At 49.6% G+C, this 17,201-nt stretch overlaps 1 protein-coding gene across 2 annotated transcripts; it reads right to left on the bottom strand.

Moving 5' to 3' along the window:
- Positions 1-375: 375 nt before the first annotated feature.
- Positions 376-16,364, bottom strand: TRIM56 (tripartite motif containing 56). 2 transcript variants are annotated; one of them, XM_077140841.1, is made up of 3 exons: positions 16,207-16,364; positions 8,210-8,344; positions 376-8,089 (listed from the first exon to the last, which is right to left on the bottom strand). In XM_077140841.1, the coding sequence occupies exon 3, from the start codon at positions 8,086-8,088 to the stop codon at positions 5,833-5,835; it is 2,256 nt and encodes a 751-aa protein (XP_076996956.1). In that variant the 5' UTR covers position 8,089; positions 8,210-8,344; positions 16,207-16,364; the 3' UTR covers positions 376-5,832. The 2 variants fall into 2 exon arrangements, with proteins under 2 accessions (XP_076996956.1, XP_076996955.1); XM_077140840.1 differs by lacking the exon at positions 16,207-16,364 and adding an exon at positions 8,940-9,068.
- Positions 16,365-17,201: the final 837 nt, after the last annotated feature.

The following is a 17,201-nucleotide window of genomic DNA, read 5'->3' as shown; positions in this document are numbered from 1 at the left end:
AGGCCATTGTGGTGGGCAGAGGCGCCCTCCCCCGGGACCCCTGCTGCCTCCTGACCTCACAGCTCCATGCAGTCACCACCATGCCTGGGCACACCTGAGTCCCGACAAAGCCAGACCCCTGCTGCCTGGCAGGGAGGGTCAGCCTGGGAGACACCCTTCTCTGCCCAGAAGGCCTCCTTTACCCTGCAGAGAAAGTCCTGGGAGGGGGTGACCTGGGGCAAGGGTGGGGTCACAGACGGCCTTGCAATGTCCCCAAGGCATCTGATTTGACCTCTCTGGAGCTGTGGCTGGGGTGACCAATGATGCTGGGATTCCCTTTTGTAGCCAGGCCAGAGTATAGACAGTTCTCCAGATCCATGAACCCATGAGAAAGGGTTAGGGTTTTTCAAAAGAACTTTATTAAGAAACAGAGGAAAAAATACAAAATACAAAACCAAAGGAATGAAAGAGTTTACAGCACGGATTCCTTCACTTAAGACAACCCAGAGAAGTTGGCCAGACTGAGACCACTGACTGGAGACCCCAAGCCCCAATCCCTTTTCTTCACCCTGTCTACACTGGCTGCTAAATCAACCAGTGCAAACTTCCTATGGAGATGAGTTTGGGTTGCCTTCCCAAACCTCCCCAAACCTAGCTCCTCATCTTCTCTTTATGTACAGGCCCTTTGCATGGACAAGTCATTTCTTCACCTGGTCCCAAAGATTCCTCACCCAGAGCTTCAGGTAAGGCCCTGCCAATGAAACAAGCTGTGGTCCCAAGAAGATCTACTTATCTTTTTTGAAATTTTTGCTACTATCCTGATCTGTTTAATTAAGCTAGTCATGAACCAGTGGGTTTGGCTGGCTCTGTTATCTTCAGCCAACTTACCTATTTTCCTAAGCCTGTACCTCATCTGGCTTTTCTCCTGCTGGGAACATCTTGGGAGCTCTCACAGGCAGCTCAATGTACCAGCTAGTCCAAGACTCTTCTCTCCAAGACAGAAGTCTTTGCACCTGTCCAATCTCCTGCTTAACTTAGGGGATGGTTCTAAGTTCTCAGCTTACCTGCCATGGAGAGACAATCAAACACTTTGAACTTGGTACCCACTGATCAAACCCTGCTCAGATCAAGTCTCTAACCTCACCAGCTTCCTTGGAAAATCTTTGACCTCTCTCTCGGACTTAGGGCGCCCTGGAATGTTATCACTGTAAATAAATAATATGACATGGCTTTAAAGATACAGTAATACTAAGACTACAGTGGAAGGAGAGTTATTCTCTACTTAATTACATTTTCTCTAGATTATCAGAAGCTTAGGCCACTCTTGCCATTTTTCACTTTTTCTAAATGTCTATGGTTACCAGTCCTTTATTTCAGTACAGTCTGATTCTGCACCACCTTTTGGGGATGTATTGAGTCTTGGCAAGTAGGCCATCAGTCCCTTCTGTTTCTGCAGCCACAGTTGTGTCTCAGCATTTGCCTTCTTTAAACAATTGTCAGAAACCAAAACAAAATGGTCCCCTCCAAAGGAGAAGTTGGCTTGCAGATAATTCTACCCAGATGTTCTAGAGCTTTTACCTCACAGCACGTGTCTGTAACATTTCCATTCAAGATCACACTGATAGAGTATTAGATCAGTACAAGTCTAACATTTTTCTAAACAATTCAAAATTTTTGAGCTTTGTGGTATTCAAACTACTTCTATCTACCTCTCATTCAGTCCTCACAACAACCCTGTGAGGTGGGCATGGGAGATACTATTATCCCCATTTCACTGATGCAGAAACTGAGGCTCAGAGAGGTTAAGGAACTACCCCAAGATCACACAGCTATGCAGTGGAAAAGTCAGCACTCAAACCAGACCTACGCTACCTCGTCCCCTTTCCCTTTATTTTTGATGGCACAAAGATGAAAGGCGTTTTCCACTCCCATTCTCCTTACCTAACCTCATTCTCATTTCCCTGGTACATGCACAACACGGATGGTTCCAAATAGAAGAAGGAACCATTGGTCAACTTAGTTGCCACAATCCAACGCAAGATGGGGTTGCTGATGACTCTGTAACACCTGCAGTGCAACCAAGACTCCCTACCCTCAGTGCTGAGTAGTACTTTCTACAGAATTCACTAGGATTTCGAGGTCCCAGTTGAGGCACTGGGGATTTTACCTCCAAATAATGCTCCATGCTATACTTCTCACCCCTCGTTCACAGTTTGCCAATGCCCCGCGAGCTTCCCAATTCTACCTCTTCTACGAAGAAAAGTTAGCTTCTCCCAGGCTTCCAATGCCCAAACTTCCCAGGATTCCTACACTTGCCTGGGAACCCTCTTGGCTCTTTCAACTCTACAGCACCTGGGGATTCTCTTCTTGCAGTCAGGTCACCTTTCATTTCTGAAGGTCCGTCTGTTCCTGCTTTGCCATCGAATGGGCTACTTAGCTGACACCATTTCGCCAGCCAGGCCCTCGTGCCCGATTCCCGTGCAGCTTTGGAGAACTGCTGTTCCAACCCAAAGTTGTGCGGTCCCCGGGGCTCCGTGCCACCCAGGTCCCCCTCCACAGGCACAGAAGCGATACACCCCAAATCTCATCTCTGTCTTTGACTCAGAGAAGCCCCTAGGATAGGCATATGGTGGACTGTGTCTACAGTGCCCCCTACTGGAGATTTCCCACAAGCCAAGATTTTGGACGACCTTGTCCGCTGAGGCTCCAGCATTCAAGACAGAAGACCTCTGCAAAGAGCCGTACCACTGTCCCGTCCCTTTCCTGGATCTTAAGTCATTTCATCGACCTTTACCTAGTGCTGTGCTAGCTCCGGAGATGCAGCTGCAAAGAAGACAGACACCATCCCTGCCCTCACGCAACTCAACTCCTTATGTTGAGTTTCCAGGTGGTCAGAGCTAGTTGGTGGATGCAAAGAGAACTTCCCCTACCTTCTGCACAATCATCTGACCACCTGATGGGCCGCCTGACTTCTGCAGACCTTTCCTGCTGGAGTCTTGGTCAGTCTGTCTGTCCTTTACCAGGTCCTCCCTTTGCAGCTGAGCCTCGAGCAGCTGTGACTCTCACTCCACGCCCCCCCCAAGTCCTACCTCTTCTTATAGGACAGTGTCCTTTGTTCTGACACATTCATTCTCAAATCAGTAGCTATTCTTGACTACCACTTATAGAGAGGGTATTTCCCTTTTGAAGTAAATATTCAAGTATATATGTTACTTAACGGGTAATAACTGAAGTAGAAATGTGCAGGTATGGGGAACAGCTGGAAAGAATCCAATCTTCCAAATCACCAACTATTTACAAATCCTGAGCTGATTTCCACTCTGCATGTAAGCAGACATACTTGTCCTTTGTTGGTATCGTCATACAATAATAACTGTCAATCTCCTTTTTTGGCTTTGATTGCATCATGCAATTCTGTTTCTTCCAAATAGTTTTCATATGTGAAGGCTATATCTCATTTTCCTAATATAGCCCATAGCCTCCTTAGCTGTCACTTCACAATTGAGCAGTTCCCAGTTACTAATCTAACATAAAGGCCAGCCACAAACAGCTCTGTGCAATTTTTTACCTTCGAATTATTATTCCCAGAACGTATCCCCTAAAGTGGGATAACTTATTTTTACAATCTTTTTTTTCTTTTTTCTTTTTTCTGGTCCCTTGTCAGTTATTGTCAAATGGCTCTATGGGAAGATTGTACCATCTTTCAAATGCCAGGAGTCTATCGATTTTTCCACAACATATATATATATTTTTTATAATTTTCTTTTGACAACTGTAAGCAGCTTTATGTTGTATCTCTTTTGTTTCATTAATACTTGACTCACTGTGAGTTTCTCTTGGAGACACAGCCCATGGGGCCCTTCCAAACTGTTTGCCTCTTAATCACTGCAACTATTCTCCAATCAGTCCTACAAAAACTACAAATCTATGTAGCTTTCTCATCTTATTGGTTTTCTTTTATTCTTTATCCTTTGCTGTGCATACTTTTTTTCCACATTTATTTTTACAGCCAATTTTTATGCATTTTAGAGGGACTTTCAAAGTTCAAAAATCGCAATTGAAAACACATGGAAAAATATTCATTCCTGCCACCCAAAGAAATGCTAATCAACCCAGTTCTAAGTTGTCATTCTATGCTTACCACATATTAATACCAAAAATTGTTTACTGAATAACTAACGACTCGCTCACTGCTTTCTTGATTATACACAGAAACAAATCTTTTCACTAGCCTCATGGTGATATGTTTCAAAAGCATGAAAATATTTTTTGCCTTGAGGCTCACTGATGAGTAAACAATTCAGAGGCCAAGAAACAAATGTCTGGGTTTGGGTTTACCAAATACTTTCTATTTTTTTCATTCTTGCAAAAGTAAGGTTATAGAATCTGATCACCAAATTAATCTATGGCTGAGAAAAGCATTCAAAAATCGCTTTTAAATAAAAACGTCTATTCGTCTCGATCAGAGCAAAATTTAAATTGGTGAGCCTTCTTCTGTGGGTGTGCATACAATTTAAATTTATACATAATTCAATTTGTCCAGAGGACACTGATGATTTCCACTTCAATAAGAACTGGCTTCCTTGGAAAAGGATTTTCTTTCCCCTCTCCCTAATGCGCTGTACTTTCCAATTGGACTTGTCTCAAATCCCTCTGGTTACCCATATTTAAGCTTCCTTTGGGTCTTCTCAACAGCTCCTGCTTCAGCCTGTCCTCGCAGCTCACTGGAGCTCCCAGTTTCACTGCCACCTCTGCCCGTAAGCACGAGGGTGGCGGTTCCCGTTTTTCCCTCCTCCATCCATCTGAGCCCCATGACCCACTTCTCAGGGTTTCTGCCTGCCTCGGCCACCCCAATTCTCACCTGGCCTCTAGGGTGATGTCGTTCCCTCAGCAGTAATGGCCTGCAGAAGGACAAATTCCTTCTCCCCTTAGCTCACCCCAGGGAAAGCTGACATTGCCCAAGAGGCATCCTGCAAGACAACGAAACGGAAACAAAAACCAGAACCCCAGGAAATGTCAAGACACCAAAACAGAAGGGCTGCACCACGGAGACATCACACGTCGCCTCTTGCCTGGGGTTGGCTCAGGCTGGGGTATCCCCTTCTCTGACACTGAGTTTAGGGGCTGACCCCGCCTGGCTCGCTTTTCCTGGCACGTATTTCATGTCGTGGTCTTGGCAGCGGATGCCTCTCGGCCTTGGCTGGTATCTGCACTTGCCCCCCGCGCGAAGCCCACCCTGGAATGCGGGGGCTGCGGCTGGTGGAAAAGGTCACCGATGGCCATTTCGAAACCTCAGGCCTCCTTTCACCTGTCGTGCTCCCCGCCCCAGGCTCTTACGTCACACACGTGCCAGACACACCTAGGACAGCTCTAGGCCCTCTTGCCCACCTCCCCCAGACACTCCCTGGGCTCTTCCATCGGGAGTGGTTTTGAAGAATGCAAACCTGGGCACATTGACACTTCTCAGAAACATCAACTACACAGCGGCAGCAATCACTAAGGAAAGCAAGGGGGGCCGTTAGCTGCCAGCCCCCCTTGCCCTGCCCTCCTCCCCCCCACCCCATCCCCAGGGCCTGGGAGGTGTCGCCACCCCGCCCTGCCTCCTTCTTGGTCCGCTATCACCGCATGTCAGAACAGGGCGTGGCAGCTGGGTGACTTATGTGGAAAAGCTGCCAGCCCTTGGCTTCGAGGAAAATACCCTCGCCTGCCACACACACACACACACACACACACACACACACACACACACACACACAAACACACACCAGGGACGGGGTAGGGACAGCTCTGCTCCTTTCCTGCCTGCCCCTCTCCTGCCCACCCCACCTCCCCGACCCCTCGGTCCCGGCCCCTTTAACTGTCAGGACAGCGGACCTGAAACACGCGGATGGTCCCGTTGCTGAGGGACACGACGAGATACCTGCCGTCCACCATGGTGGTCACGCGGGGCTTTTCCAGGCCGTGGTAGGCCGTCAGGAAGTCCCCGAGCAGGGAGCCCTTCGGGTCGAGAACCACGATCTTGTTGACCTCCCGGAGGGTCAGGAAGATGAAGCCCTTCTTATCGGCCGACACCGAGCCGGGCTGGCAGCCGTGCAGGCCGGGCCCGCTGTACTCCCCGATGAGTTGGCCCAGCCCGTCGCAGACGACCACGCTGTTCTGCTGCCAGTCCGACCCCACGAAGCTGCCCTGGGGGCTGGTGGCCAGGAACACCAACGCCCGCAGGCCCCGGCTGGCCTTGCCCCCGGGGATGAAGCGGGTGGCCAGGTTCCCCTCCAGGTTGTACACCTCCACGTTGCCGGACACGCTGACGGCCACCCGGTCCCGGCTGGGCAGAGCGGCCACGGCGTGGCTGGCCTGCGAGAGGCTCAGGGCCCGGCGCCAGCGCACCTCGCCGTCGGGGCTGATGAGATAGAGCCGGGCGCCGGCCGAGAAGGCCACAGACGCCTGCAGGGCGGCCACGCTGCACGGGCAGCAGCCCTCGGGCACCGGCACGGCGCCCTTGTAGTCGCCCTTGAGGGTGAAGCGCTTGAGCGCCTTGTTCTGCTCGTCCGCCACCAGTATCTCCTGTGGGCCGAAGGGACAGAGCCCCGTGATCCGGGGAGACCACTTGTCTCCAGGCATCCGGATGGGGAAGCTGCAGTAAAAGATGGGCCTGGGGAGGAGGCCGGTGCCGTCCAGGTGAGCCCCAGGGGCAGGGCTGGGCTCCCGGGAACGGGACATGAGCCTGCCTCCTTTGAACTTTCTCTTTTTGTTGGATTTGCCACTTCTCTGGGTCTGGGCATCTTCATCTTCTTTCTGGATCTGGGCCCTGTCCCCTTTCGGGGTCTGAGCCCCCTGTTCTTTCTGGACTTGATCTTTATCCTCTTTCTGGAGCTTGGCTCCATCCCTGTTCGGGGACTGGACCTCGGTCCCCTGTTTTGCCGTCTTGGCTCCATCTTCCTTCTGGCTCTGCGTTCCGTCACCCGCCTGGGTACCAGGTCCTTCCTTGCCACCGTCCTCGAAGGAGAGCCTAAGCAGCTGGCAGTTCTTGTCCAGCAGCCCTGGATGGAGCTGCAGCTGGGGCAGCAGGCAGGGGGCTGGCTCAGGGTTCCCGGGACAGCCCTGCAGCTGCTGGAGCCTCTGGGCGATCGCCCCCTCCAGCGACAGTATCTCTGCCTCCCGGCCCAGGCTGAGCACCCGGTGGGCGAAGGTGGCCGCTGCCCTGGCCATCTGCTCCCGGCCCTCCAGCTCGGCCAGCCTCTCCCGGGCTGCATCCTCGGCGGCCTCCACGTGGGCCCTCAGCTGCCCCAGAACCTCCTGCTTCTGGGCCAGGAGAGCCCGGAGGACCGCCTCGGCCGCCTCCTCCACCTGCAGCCCCACCCTGGCTGCCCCTTCCCGCAGCCGGCCCAGCGCTTCCTTTTCCACCCGCCGCGCGGCCTCCAGCTCGGCCAGGTTGCTGTCCACGCCCGCCAGCAGCTCCTCCAGACCCGGCCGCCTGGCACGCACCGCCTCGGCCAGGGGCAGGCAGGGGTGGTCCAGGTGGGGGCCGAGGCGGCACTCGCGGCACAGCAGCTGCGAGCAGGGCTGGCACAGGAAGCGCAGGGCCTCCCCGGGGTGCTGGGGACACTGGGCCGCCTGGCGCTCCCGGGCCTCCTCGTCGTACCACCCTGCCCGGTAGCCCACCAGGTCCACCACGCAGTGGGCATGCGTCTGGCGGGTGCAGCGGTGCCCGTCGGCGCAAGCCTGGCACAGGTCATCGGCGCAGTCCAGGCAGCGGGCGGTGGCGGGGCCCCCGGCGCTGCTGCCCCCCATCAGAGGGCAGAGCGCACAGGCTGGTTTCCCGGCGCGCAGGTCCCCACCTGCCCGGGCGTTCACCAGGTCCAGGAGCCCGTTGACGAAGAAGTTGGTCTTGAAGGCGGCCACGCCGCCCGGCGGCACGGGCACGACCTCCCGGCACTCAGGGCAGCGCAGGTGGCCGCCCTCGGCCAGCTGGGCCAGGCACTCCTGGCAGTAGGTATGCAGGCAGGGCAGCGTCCTGGGCACCCGCAGCTGTTCCAGGCAGATTTTACAGGCCAGGAAGTCGCTGCTCAGCGTCTCCAGCAGGGAGGGTGAGGAGCCCTGGGAAAACATGCTGCAAGAGGAGGGGCTGGGGTCAGAGGGCACGGGGCCCCTCCACGGTGCCTTCCTGGCTGCCCTGCGGCCGCGCCCCCACCCTCGAGCCCCCCTGTGATCCTCAGGTCTGGGGTCTCACCTGAATGTCCGGGTATTGCCCTCTGGTTTTTGGGCCCCTTCAGCCACTTGTCCTGGAGCTAAGGAGGCGCCTGCTTCCTCCTTGCACACGTTCAGCCAGCGTTCCTGGCTGCTTTTGCTTGTGGAGTGCACAGTGCTGTGAGAAATGACAAAACCAATAAGCTTTGGAGGCTCTAGAGAGCTGAGAACCTAATGACAAGTGGAAAGGGCCATCTTAGCCCCGAGTGAGGAGGTGCTGGGGGCGTGGGGTGAGGGGAGCCTCAGGAGCCAAGGAGCCCCAATTCCTGGCCCCTCTACACCCTCTTCTTCTCCAGCCGGGGCCCCAGCATGCAGGGAGGTGGGGGCCCCATGTCCTCCTTCCCTTTCCTTCAGCTTCTCCTGCAAACTGCTTTCCTGAAAACCCCTGAGGGTAGGGATTGCGTTGGGATCATCTTGGAATGCACCCAGCCCCAGGCTCCTAGCCCCAAGGCTGTGAAATGCTTGATAAAAACACTGGGCAGCACTGTCCCACTTTGGGAGGGAAGGTCAGGGAGTGGGAGGGAGTCTTGGGGAGAGTAGCTCAGGCCAGGACCCGGTAGGTCAGGGGGCCGCAGGGGGGTGCCTGCTCTCTCCTCTCCTCCTGCCTCCCCGGCCCCCTCCTCCCCTCTTCCACCCCCCTCCCCTCTTCTTCCTCCTGCGGTCTCTCCACTCCTTCCCGGCTCCAGCTGCTGCCCCCCACCGGCCCTCCCTACCTGGCCTGGGATGCCCGTGAGCTCCGCGGCTGCCAGTCGGGCCCGCGGCCTGGACCCGGGGCTGCTGGGTGCCCGCAGGAGAAACAAAACTGAAACTGATTGTACTTGTGGTGCAACTTCCGTCCCCAGCCCGGGACACCGACTCGCTGGGCCTCAGGCCCCGCCTTCTTCCCTGCCCGGGCCTGAGCCTCCTCCTCGGAGCCCCCCAGCCCCCTCCCGCAGGGCCCCCATCACGGCCCCCTCCCGCGGGCCCCGGGCTCCCGCCCGCCCTCGGAGCCGGCGCCGCCCCAGGTCAGCTTCAGCCTCGGAGCTCGCGAGGTGTGGGTGCACAGGGGGCTGCCCGCGGCCCCGGGGGTCGGGGAGAGGAGCCCAGCTGCGGGGAGGCTTTGGAGGTGTCAGTGACTCAGACAGTGATTCTAGCCAGATATGAGTCCCTGAGGCAGGATTCAGGGCCACTTAGACCCTCCCGCAGCCTGCACGCCAAACCCCCTGCACCTTCACTGAGCTGTGCCAGAGGCTGGGGCAACCAGATGAGAGAGGTGCCTTCTCAGCCTGAGGGCTTCCTGGAGGAGGCATCCCCGGGTCACTTAAAAAAAAGAAAAGAAAAGAAAAACAAATCCAGATTTGGTTAAGGACAGACGTTCTCCAAAGGATTATTGATTATCACAAGGAGGTGTGTGGGGGGTGTTACTGGACAAAAGCTGTGGATTCTTTTGCCGATGCGCTCAATGATCAATTATTGAGACACCGGGAGTTCAAAGAGAGAGTTTATTACTAAGCGCATAGCAGGAGAGCAGATGGCCCAAGTCTTGTCTCCCGGAAGTGCAGTAACTCTGATGATATTTTCATAGAATTAAAAGATGGGCAGGGTTTAGGATAAAGAGCGGGTGGTCGCAGCTGATGGAGAGGTGGTCTAATTACTGCGCATGCGCAGGTTGAGTCCTCTCTTAGTCACAGGTGTAAGAAAACGATGGAAAGAGCTTTAGGGGACATGTGGGTTCAAGTCCGAGTTACTGTGCATGTCAGGCGGCCCGCTTTGGTTAGAACCAGTCTGGTTATGGAGATAACTTCTGACTTGGGTGGGTTAGCACTGGGCTGACCCAAGACCCTTTATTAATAAACACTGGGGGCTGGCTTTAGGGATTACAGGACTCTAAAGTTGAAAAACTGGATAAATGGGTATAAAGGAAAGTTAGTCACAAGGTTTTTACAATCACAGGGGCAGAAGATAGGGCTCAGTTCAGAGATTTACAGTTCAGAGATTTCAGGTGTTTCCCTCTGTCTGCTCCAATGTACCAGAAAGTAAAAAAGAAATATCTATGTAATGATTCCGTCATCAACATCACCCCTTAGATCCTAATTGCTCAGTTACAGAGTGACCATTCAGTAGAGGGAGGGGAGGAAGTAGGGGAGAAAAGCTCTGACTTTGGGTTTAGGAAGCATCTCAAGAGTTAAGCAAAAAGGGATTTTCTCTTGCAGAGGAAAGAACCAGGTATAGGGAAGAGGGATGATGCGTTAGGGTGATAAGACAGAACTGAGAGTATTTTTTTTTTGCCGAGGCAGCCCATTCTGGGAGGAAACCGCCAGGGCTCAGGTTGAGGGAAGCCAGAGTTCAATGGTCTGTAAGGGAAGTATCATAAGCACCGTTTGATCAATAAGCATTTTGCTCCAGTCGATGAGTGGGGACAACGAGTTCAGCTAATCATTTATGAGACAAAGATTGGGAATTTGCAGGGCCCAGGCCCAGCCTTGTCCATAGAAGCATCTGTGAGCCTTACCAAAATCTTATGGGGATGGAGGTTCTTTACAGTAAGTCATTCTGGAACCCAAAGGGGTGGGAGGAATTTTGAATTTCCCCATTTTCCACAGACACGGGACTTGGGCGAAGTTCAGCATTGTCACTTTGATACTGGGCTCTCGGCCTGATGCACATAACAGCCAGTCCATGACACTGGGGTTCAAAGAGAGAAAGGTTTATCGCTAGGCACGTAGTAGGAGAGCAGATGGCCTACTGGCCCAAAATCTGTCTCCCCAAACTGCAGTAATTTTGAAAATTTTATAGTATCAAAAGATGGGCAGGTTTTAGGGTAATAAGCACAGTGGCCCCAGATAATGTAATTAGAGGTGATCTAATTATTGAGTGTGTGTGGATGGATTATACGCTTAGTCACAGGCTGCACATAAGAAAATTGTGGCCTTCATAGGATGGTGGGCATAAAGTAAAGGTCACTTAAAGATTAAAGTTTAAGCTACCGCGCATGTCAGGTGGGCACATTTTGGTTAAATCTAGCTTCATTGATCAAGATAGCTTTGGAATTGGAGTGGATTAGTTCTGAGCTGACCCAAGACTCTTCCTTGAGAAACATAGAGGCTGTCTTTAGTGATTACAAGACTCTAAAGTTGAAAAACCGGATATAATGGGTACAAGTGAGGGTCAGTCACAGGGCTTTTACAATACAGTGGCACAAGGTAAAGGCTGAACAATCATGATCAGAGATCAAGGCAGCTGGATTACAGCTCAGAGATTTCAGGTATTTCCCGCAGTCCATGTTAATAAACCAGAAAGTAAAAAAGGAATACTGATGTAAGGATTTAGTAATCATAATCACCCCTGAACCCTAACTTCTCGGGTCCACCTTGCGCTGAGTTTGAAGAGCAAACAGGGACCAGCTGGGTTAGCACGCGGGGAAGGCAGCAGCAAGTGTGATTGTCCTGGATGGGGCCAAGCAATCTAGGATTTTGTGGGAAGGGTCCACGTGAGTGGGGGCAGATGAGTTACAGAGGAAGGCAGTGGCAAGGTCTGAAAGAGCCTTATTTTCTACATTTAAGGAGTCTGAATTTTATCTAAAAAGCCAAACGGAGCGGGGGGGGGGAGGGGGAGAGGCTAAAGAAATCGTTGGAGGGTATTTTCCCCACATTTTAGGAACTTTTTCAAACACAAAGCTATTGAAAGAATTGCACAGTGAAACCCATATACCCTCCACTTTGATTCTACGGTTGACATTTGACTGTATTTGATTTATCACATAGCTGTCCGTACAGCTATCCCTTTATGCACCTAGGCTGGCTACTCGCCCAGCGGGGAGAGGGGAGGGACCCGGCTGCAGGTGGGGCGGCCAGCAGGTAGCCACTGGGGGACTTGAGCCGGCTCAGTGGCCACAGGGACACGGAGGAAGATGCACAAGGGAAGCCACAGGACGTGTGACTGACCTTGGGGAAGGAAGTGAGGAAAGAGGGCAGCAAGTTTCCCCAGTTTTGCAGGTCGGGAGGTCAGGAGAGAGTGTTTGCTGGCAGTGCCCAGGCTTGTGAGTTTTCCAGACTTTTTCAATACATCCGTGGTTTTGATGAGGCACCCAACGGAGAAGAGTGGGACCGAGCTGGCTGCCCAGACCCTGAAGGACAGGTGAGGATGGGGGAGCTCGCAAAGGAGGCTGAGAAGTGGTTGCCAGAGAGGTAGGTGGAAATCGGAGGCCGGAGAAGTCAGAGCCAGAGAGCCCTGCGCTTCCAGAGGGAGGGGGGAGGGGCTGTCAATGCCAGGATGGCCAGCCACGAGGGGACAGAAAAACATGTTTGTACATGTGTGTCCGAGGTGTATGTTGGTCTCCACGCGTGCTTGTCGGTGTGCATTCAAGAAAGTTGTCGAGTGCCCACCGTGGCCAAAGAGCAGGGAACGTGCTGTGGGGTTCCCAAAGGCAAACGAGCCACTCCCTGCTCTCAGGGAAGTTATAATCTAATAGGAGAGGCGAATCCTGCACTTGGCGCAATGAGACACTAAGGTAGATGTCAAATCGAGGTGTCAAAGTGGTAATAAGAATAATTTACTTTTACTGGGTTTTTACCTTGCATGAGGCGTGAGGTGTTGTCATGTGGCTGGATTTTATCTTCATGGTAACCTGGGGGGATCTTTAGCCTCCATTCTACAGAAGGGGAAACTGAATCAAAGGGAGACGTCGGTTACCCAAGGTCACATACAGTGCTACGGGAGCACAGAAGAGGGAGAGCTTGATTTCTCCAGGGGATGCTGGTGGTGTGGGAATCAGGAAGGCTTCCTGGAAGAGGCAGCACTATAGATGGTGCTCCCTCACCCCTGCCCCAACATACAAACCTCGAACAGTTGTCTAATGTGCTGGGCCCAAGAGAGAGAGTTTCCGCTCTCTGGGAACAACAGACTCCTAAATCCTTGATTGCAATCAACAGATTTTGTTACCTTAGAGACGAACAGAAGGAGATCGTTGCAGATGACAGGATGGAGTTGGGGTAGGAGGTTCCTGGGAGGCTCAGGGGAAGGTCTGCTACCATGTGTGGTTTGATGGGACTGGAGCGGGGTGGGAGATGGGAGTGGACAGATGGAACACGCTACCCCGATGAGAATCCGGTAAGGCCTCAAGTAATGGGGAATCAATATAGGATTTTCATCAGGTGGGTTTGGATTTTGTTCTCTAGTTACTGGGGGCAAGCAGAGGTTTTAAATCTGAAATTATAAAAATAATCAGGATAATTTAAAATAAAAACCAAAAACACTCTTGGTTTCATCCTTGCAACAAAATAACCATTCTAATTTTGTTAAAATTACCAATTTACCAATTTCCTTGACATGATACTCGATAACCTGTAAAAAGTCCCTCCAGAGTCGATTTCACGCTACCAACAATTTAACAACCAGCCTGCAAAATTCCTAAAATTGAACCGTGAGCTCTCAGCAGCCAGTACTCTTGGAAGCTTTTAGAATCTTTTCTCTGTCCTTCTTATTCTAAAATTCCCAGGGTGGCCCAGTGTGAGCAATGGACTCTGAACCAGGCATCCCTTGCCTTCGGTTCTGGGAGATTCTCCCACATTGTTTTGTTGGTGAACCCTGCCCCCGGCTCCCACTCCCACCCCTTCCTCTCTTTTTCCCTCTCCCGACTGTCCATCATCAGATACCAGCCGATGGACCTTCTCTTTTTGTCTTTTCTCTTCTTTTCCATTTCTTTTTCTTTTTGTAGTACTTTCTGGAGATTTCCTCAACCTAAACCTTCCACCCTCTTCTATTGTCTTTCTCATAGCTGCTATCAGGCTTTTCATTAAGAGTTTTCTGAATGTTCCTCTTTTTTTTTTTTTTTACATCCTGTTTTTGCTTCCTATCAATCATATCTTCTCTTATCTCTCTAAGAATAATGAGTGTTGTTGTGTGTGCGTTCGTTTTCTTCTCTTTCCGTAGTTTCTGTGTTCTGCTCCTTTCCTTCCTTCCTCCCTTCCTCTCAATCTTTCTCCCTCTCAATCTCTCTCTTTCTCTCTCTCCTTTTTGGTGACTGTGGTATTTATTATTATTATTTTTTAATTAACTTTATTGAGGAGTAATTCACACGCAGCAGCTTTGATCATTTTAAGCACAGAGTCGTACGACTTTTCATAAATGTATACAGTCATGACACTGCCACAGCAATCATCATATAGCACAGGATAAAAATAAAGAGACTGACATTGATTCAAGACTCTCGGCTAGATGGCAAACCTTAGTCAGAGTTCAGGAATTTTTTCTCACGTGCGTGTGTAAGTGTGCGTGTGTGTATACAGATGTATGCCATTTTATCACAGGTGTGACACGTGTACATACTGCCACAGAAGCTCCCTCATTGCTTTAGAGTTATTCCTGTCCCCATCCCTAACCCCTGGCACCACTGACCTGTTCTCCAGCTCTATGATTTGGTCATTCCAAAAACGTTGCATAAACTTAGTTAAAAAGTATGATGGGCGGTGCAACGGTGGCTCAGTGGCAAGAATTCTCACTGGCCAAGCTGAAAACCTGGGTACGATTCCCGGAGCCTGCCCAGACCAAAAAAAAAAAATTACGAAACCTTTTGAAGTTGACTTTTTGCCCTCTGCGTATTGCCCTTGAGATCCATCCAAGTTGTTACGTTGATGTCAATAGCCGGTCCCTTCTTACTGCCAACTGGTATTCTGTGTAGGTGTGCTCCAGATTGTTTTTCCAGCACCTGTTGAAAGATATTTGGATTGTTTCCAGTTTCCGGTTATTACAGATAAAGCTCCTATGCACATTTGGATAAAGGTTTTGTGTGAACACAAGTTTCTTTGCTCAGGGATATGATTGTCTTAGTTGTATTATCACAGGTAAGTGTTTGTTGACTTTTATAAGAAACTGCCAAACTCTTTTCCAGAGTGGCAGTGCTATTTTACATTCCCACCAGGAAAGGACGAGAGATCCCCTTTCTCCAGGTACTCACTAGCATTTTAGTATTGCCATTATTTTTTAAATTTCAGTTGTTCTAACAGATGTGATATCTAATCATAGGTTTAATTTGCATTTCCCTAAGAGCTAATGATGTTGAGCATCTTTTCACATGCTTGTTGGCCATCCATGTATCCTCTTTGGTGAAGTGTCTGTTCTTGTTTTTTGCCCATTTTTAAATTGGATTCTTTTTTATTCCTGAGTTTTGAGAATTCTTTCCATATTTTAGATACAAGTCCTTTGCCAAGTATGTGAGTTGCAGATATTTTCTCACAGTCTAGAGCTTTTATTTTTATCCTGATAAAACTGTATTTTACAAAAGACAGATTCTTAATTTTGATGAAATCCAGTTTATCATTTATTCTTTTATGATTCATGCTTTTGGTGTAGTATCTAAGAAATCTTTGCCTAACCCAAGTTCATAATGATTTTCTCTTATGTTTTCTTCTAGAAGTTTTATAGCTTGAATGCTTGCATTTAGGTCTTGGATCCATTTGGAGTTCATTTTTGTGTGTGTTGTGAGGTAAGAGTTTAGTTTTTTCACCTGCAGATATCCCATTATTATAGCATCTTCCTTTCCCCTTTGAATTGTCTTGTCACCTTTGTAAAAAATCAACTGACCATATATGTTGGGCTTCCTATTCTGTTTAATTGGTTTTTTTTTTTATGTCAGTACAACACTGTCATGATTACTGTAGCTTCAGAGTAAGCTTCGAAATCAGGTAAAGTGAGTCTTCAAACTTTGTTCTTTTTCAAACTTGTTTTGGCTTTTCTGGATCCCTTGCATTTCCATATAAATTTTAGGATTACAAAAAAAAAAAGTCAATTGCAAAAAAAAAAAAACTTGCTGGGCTTTTGATAGGGATTTGTTTTGAATCTATAGATCAACTTGGAAATAATGACCATTTAATAATATTGAGTCTTCCACTCCATGAACATGGTATTGAAAGGCTTAGGAGGTGAAAGGGTGAAAAAGAAGGAACACAGACAAGGAAATTTAAGGGGGGGGGGGTTATTTCTGCGCTCCCGGGCTGAACTCACCAAATCCAACATGGAGGGAAGTTAGTCAGCGCCTGGGTGGTGGCGTGGGCAGTTTTTAAGCAAGGGGGTCAGGTGATGTCCGAAAGGGGCGGTTCTCCAGAAGGCAGGTGTCCGGAAGGGGCGGTTCATCAGTTCCGGAAGTCAGGTGTCCAGAAGGGGCGGTTCCAGGAGCCATGTTGGGAGGGGCGACACAGCCTCCGCAGCTCCAGTTGCAGTGCCCTTCCCGGTTCCCCCGACCTAACAGGTATGTCTGTCAGTTTCTATCTTCTTTAAATCTCTCAACACTGTTTTGTAGCTTTTAGTGTACAAATCTTGCACTACTTTTGTTCCTAGCTATTTTATTGTTCTTGATACTATTGCAAATGGAATTGTTTTTAAAATCTCACTTAAAAAATTATTTGTTGCTGGTTTATGCGTATACAATTGATTTTTATGTATCGATCTCATATCCTACTATTGATTTTTTTGCCTATTTGTTTTAGTAATTATTAAGAGAGTATTGGAATCCCCACCTATAATGGTTAAATTGTCTGTTTCTCCATTCAGTCCTGTTATTTTTGCATCATTAATTTTGGGGCTCTGTTGTTACATATATACACAGTTATGATTTTTTTACCTTTTCTTGATGTACTGACCCTTTCATCATTATGAAATGTCCCTCTTTGTCTTAAGAATATTTCTTTATTTAAAGTCTATTTGTTTGAGATTATTATAGCTGCTTCAGCTCCCTTGTAATTATGTTTGGTATATCTTTTCCATCCTTTTATGCCAGTTTATTGGTGTCTTTGGATCTAGACTGTGAATCGTATAGACAGAAAATACTTGGAAGTTATCTGACAGTCTCTGTCTTTGATTGGAGTGTTTTTTCCATTCACATTTAATGTAATTATTGATATGATTAGATTTATATCTGATGTTTTGCTTATTTCTTTCTATATGTCTCATGTCTTTTTTGTTTCTTTGTTCCTCCTTTATTACCTTCTTTCATGTTAAAA

The sequence above is a fragment of the Tamandua tetradactyla genome, chromosome 23 (assembly GCF_023851605.1).
Source record: "Tamandua tetradactyla isolate mTamTet1 chromosome 23, mTamTet1.pri, whole genome shotgun sequence".
NCBI lineage: Eukaryota > Metazoa > Chordata > Mammalia > Pilosa > Myrmecophagidae > Tamandua > Tamandua tetradactyla.
The sequence above is the reverse complement of the archived record's forward strand: the minus strand, read 5'-3'. Positions and strand labels throughout refer to the sequence as shown.

Coding starts and splice junctions, on each gene's coding strand:
- TRIM56 (XM_077140841.1), bottom strand. CDS start 8,088: ATGTTTTCCCAGGGCTCCTCACCCTCCCTGCTGGAGACGCTGAGCAGC.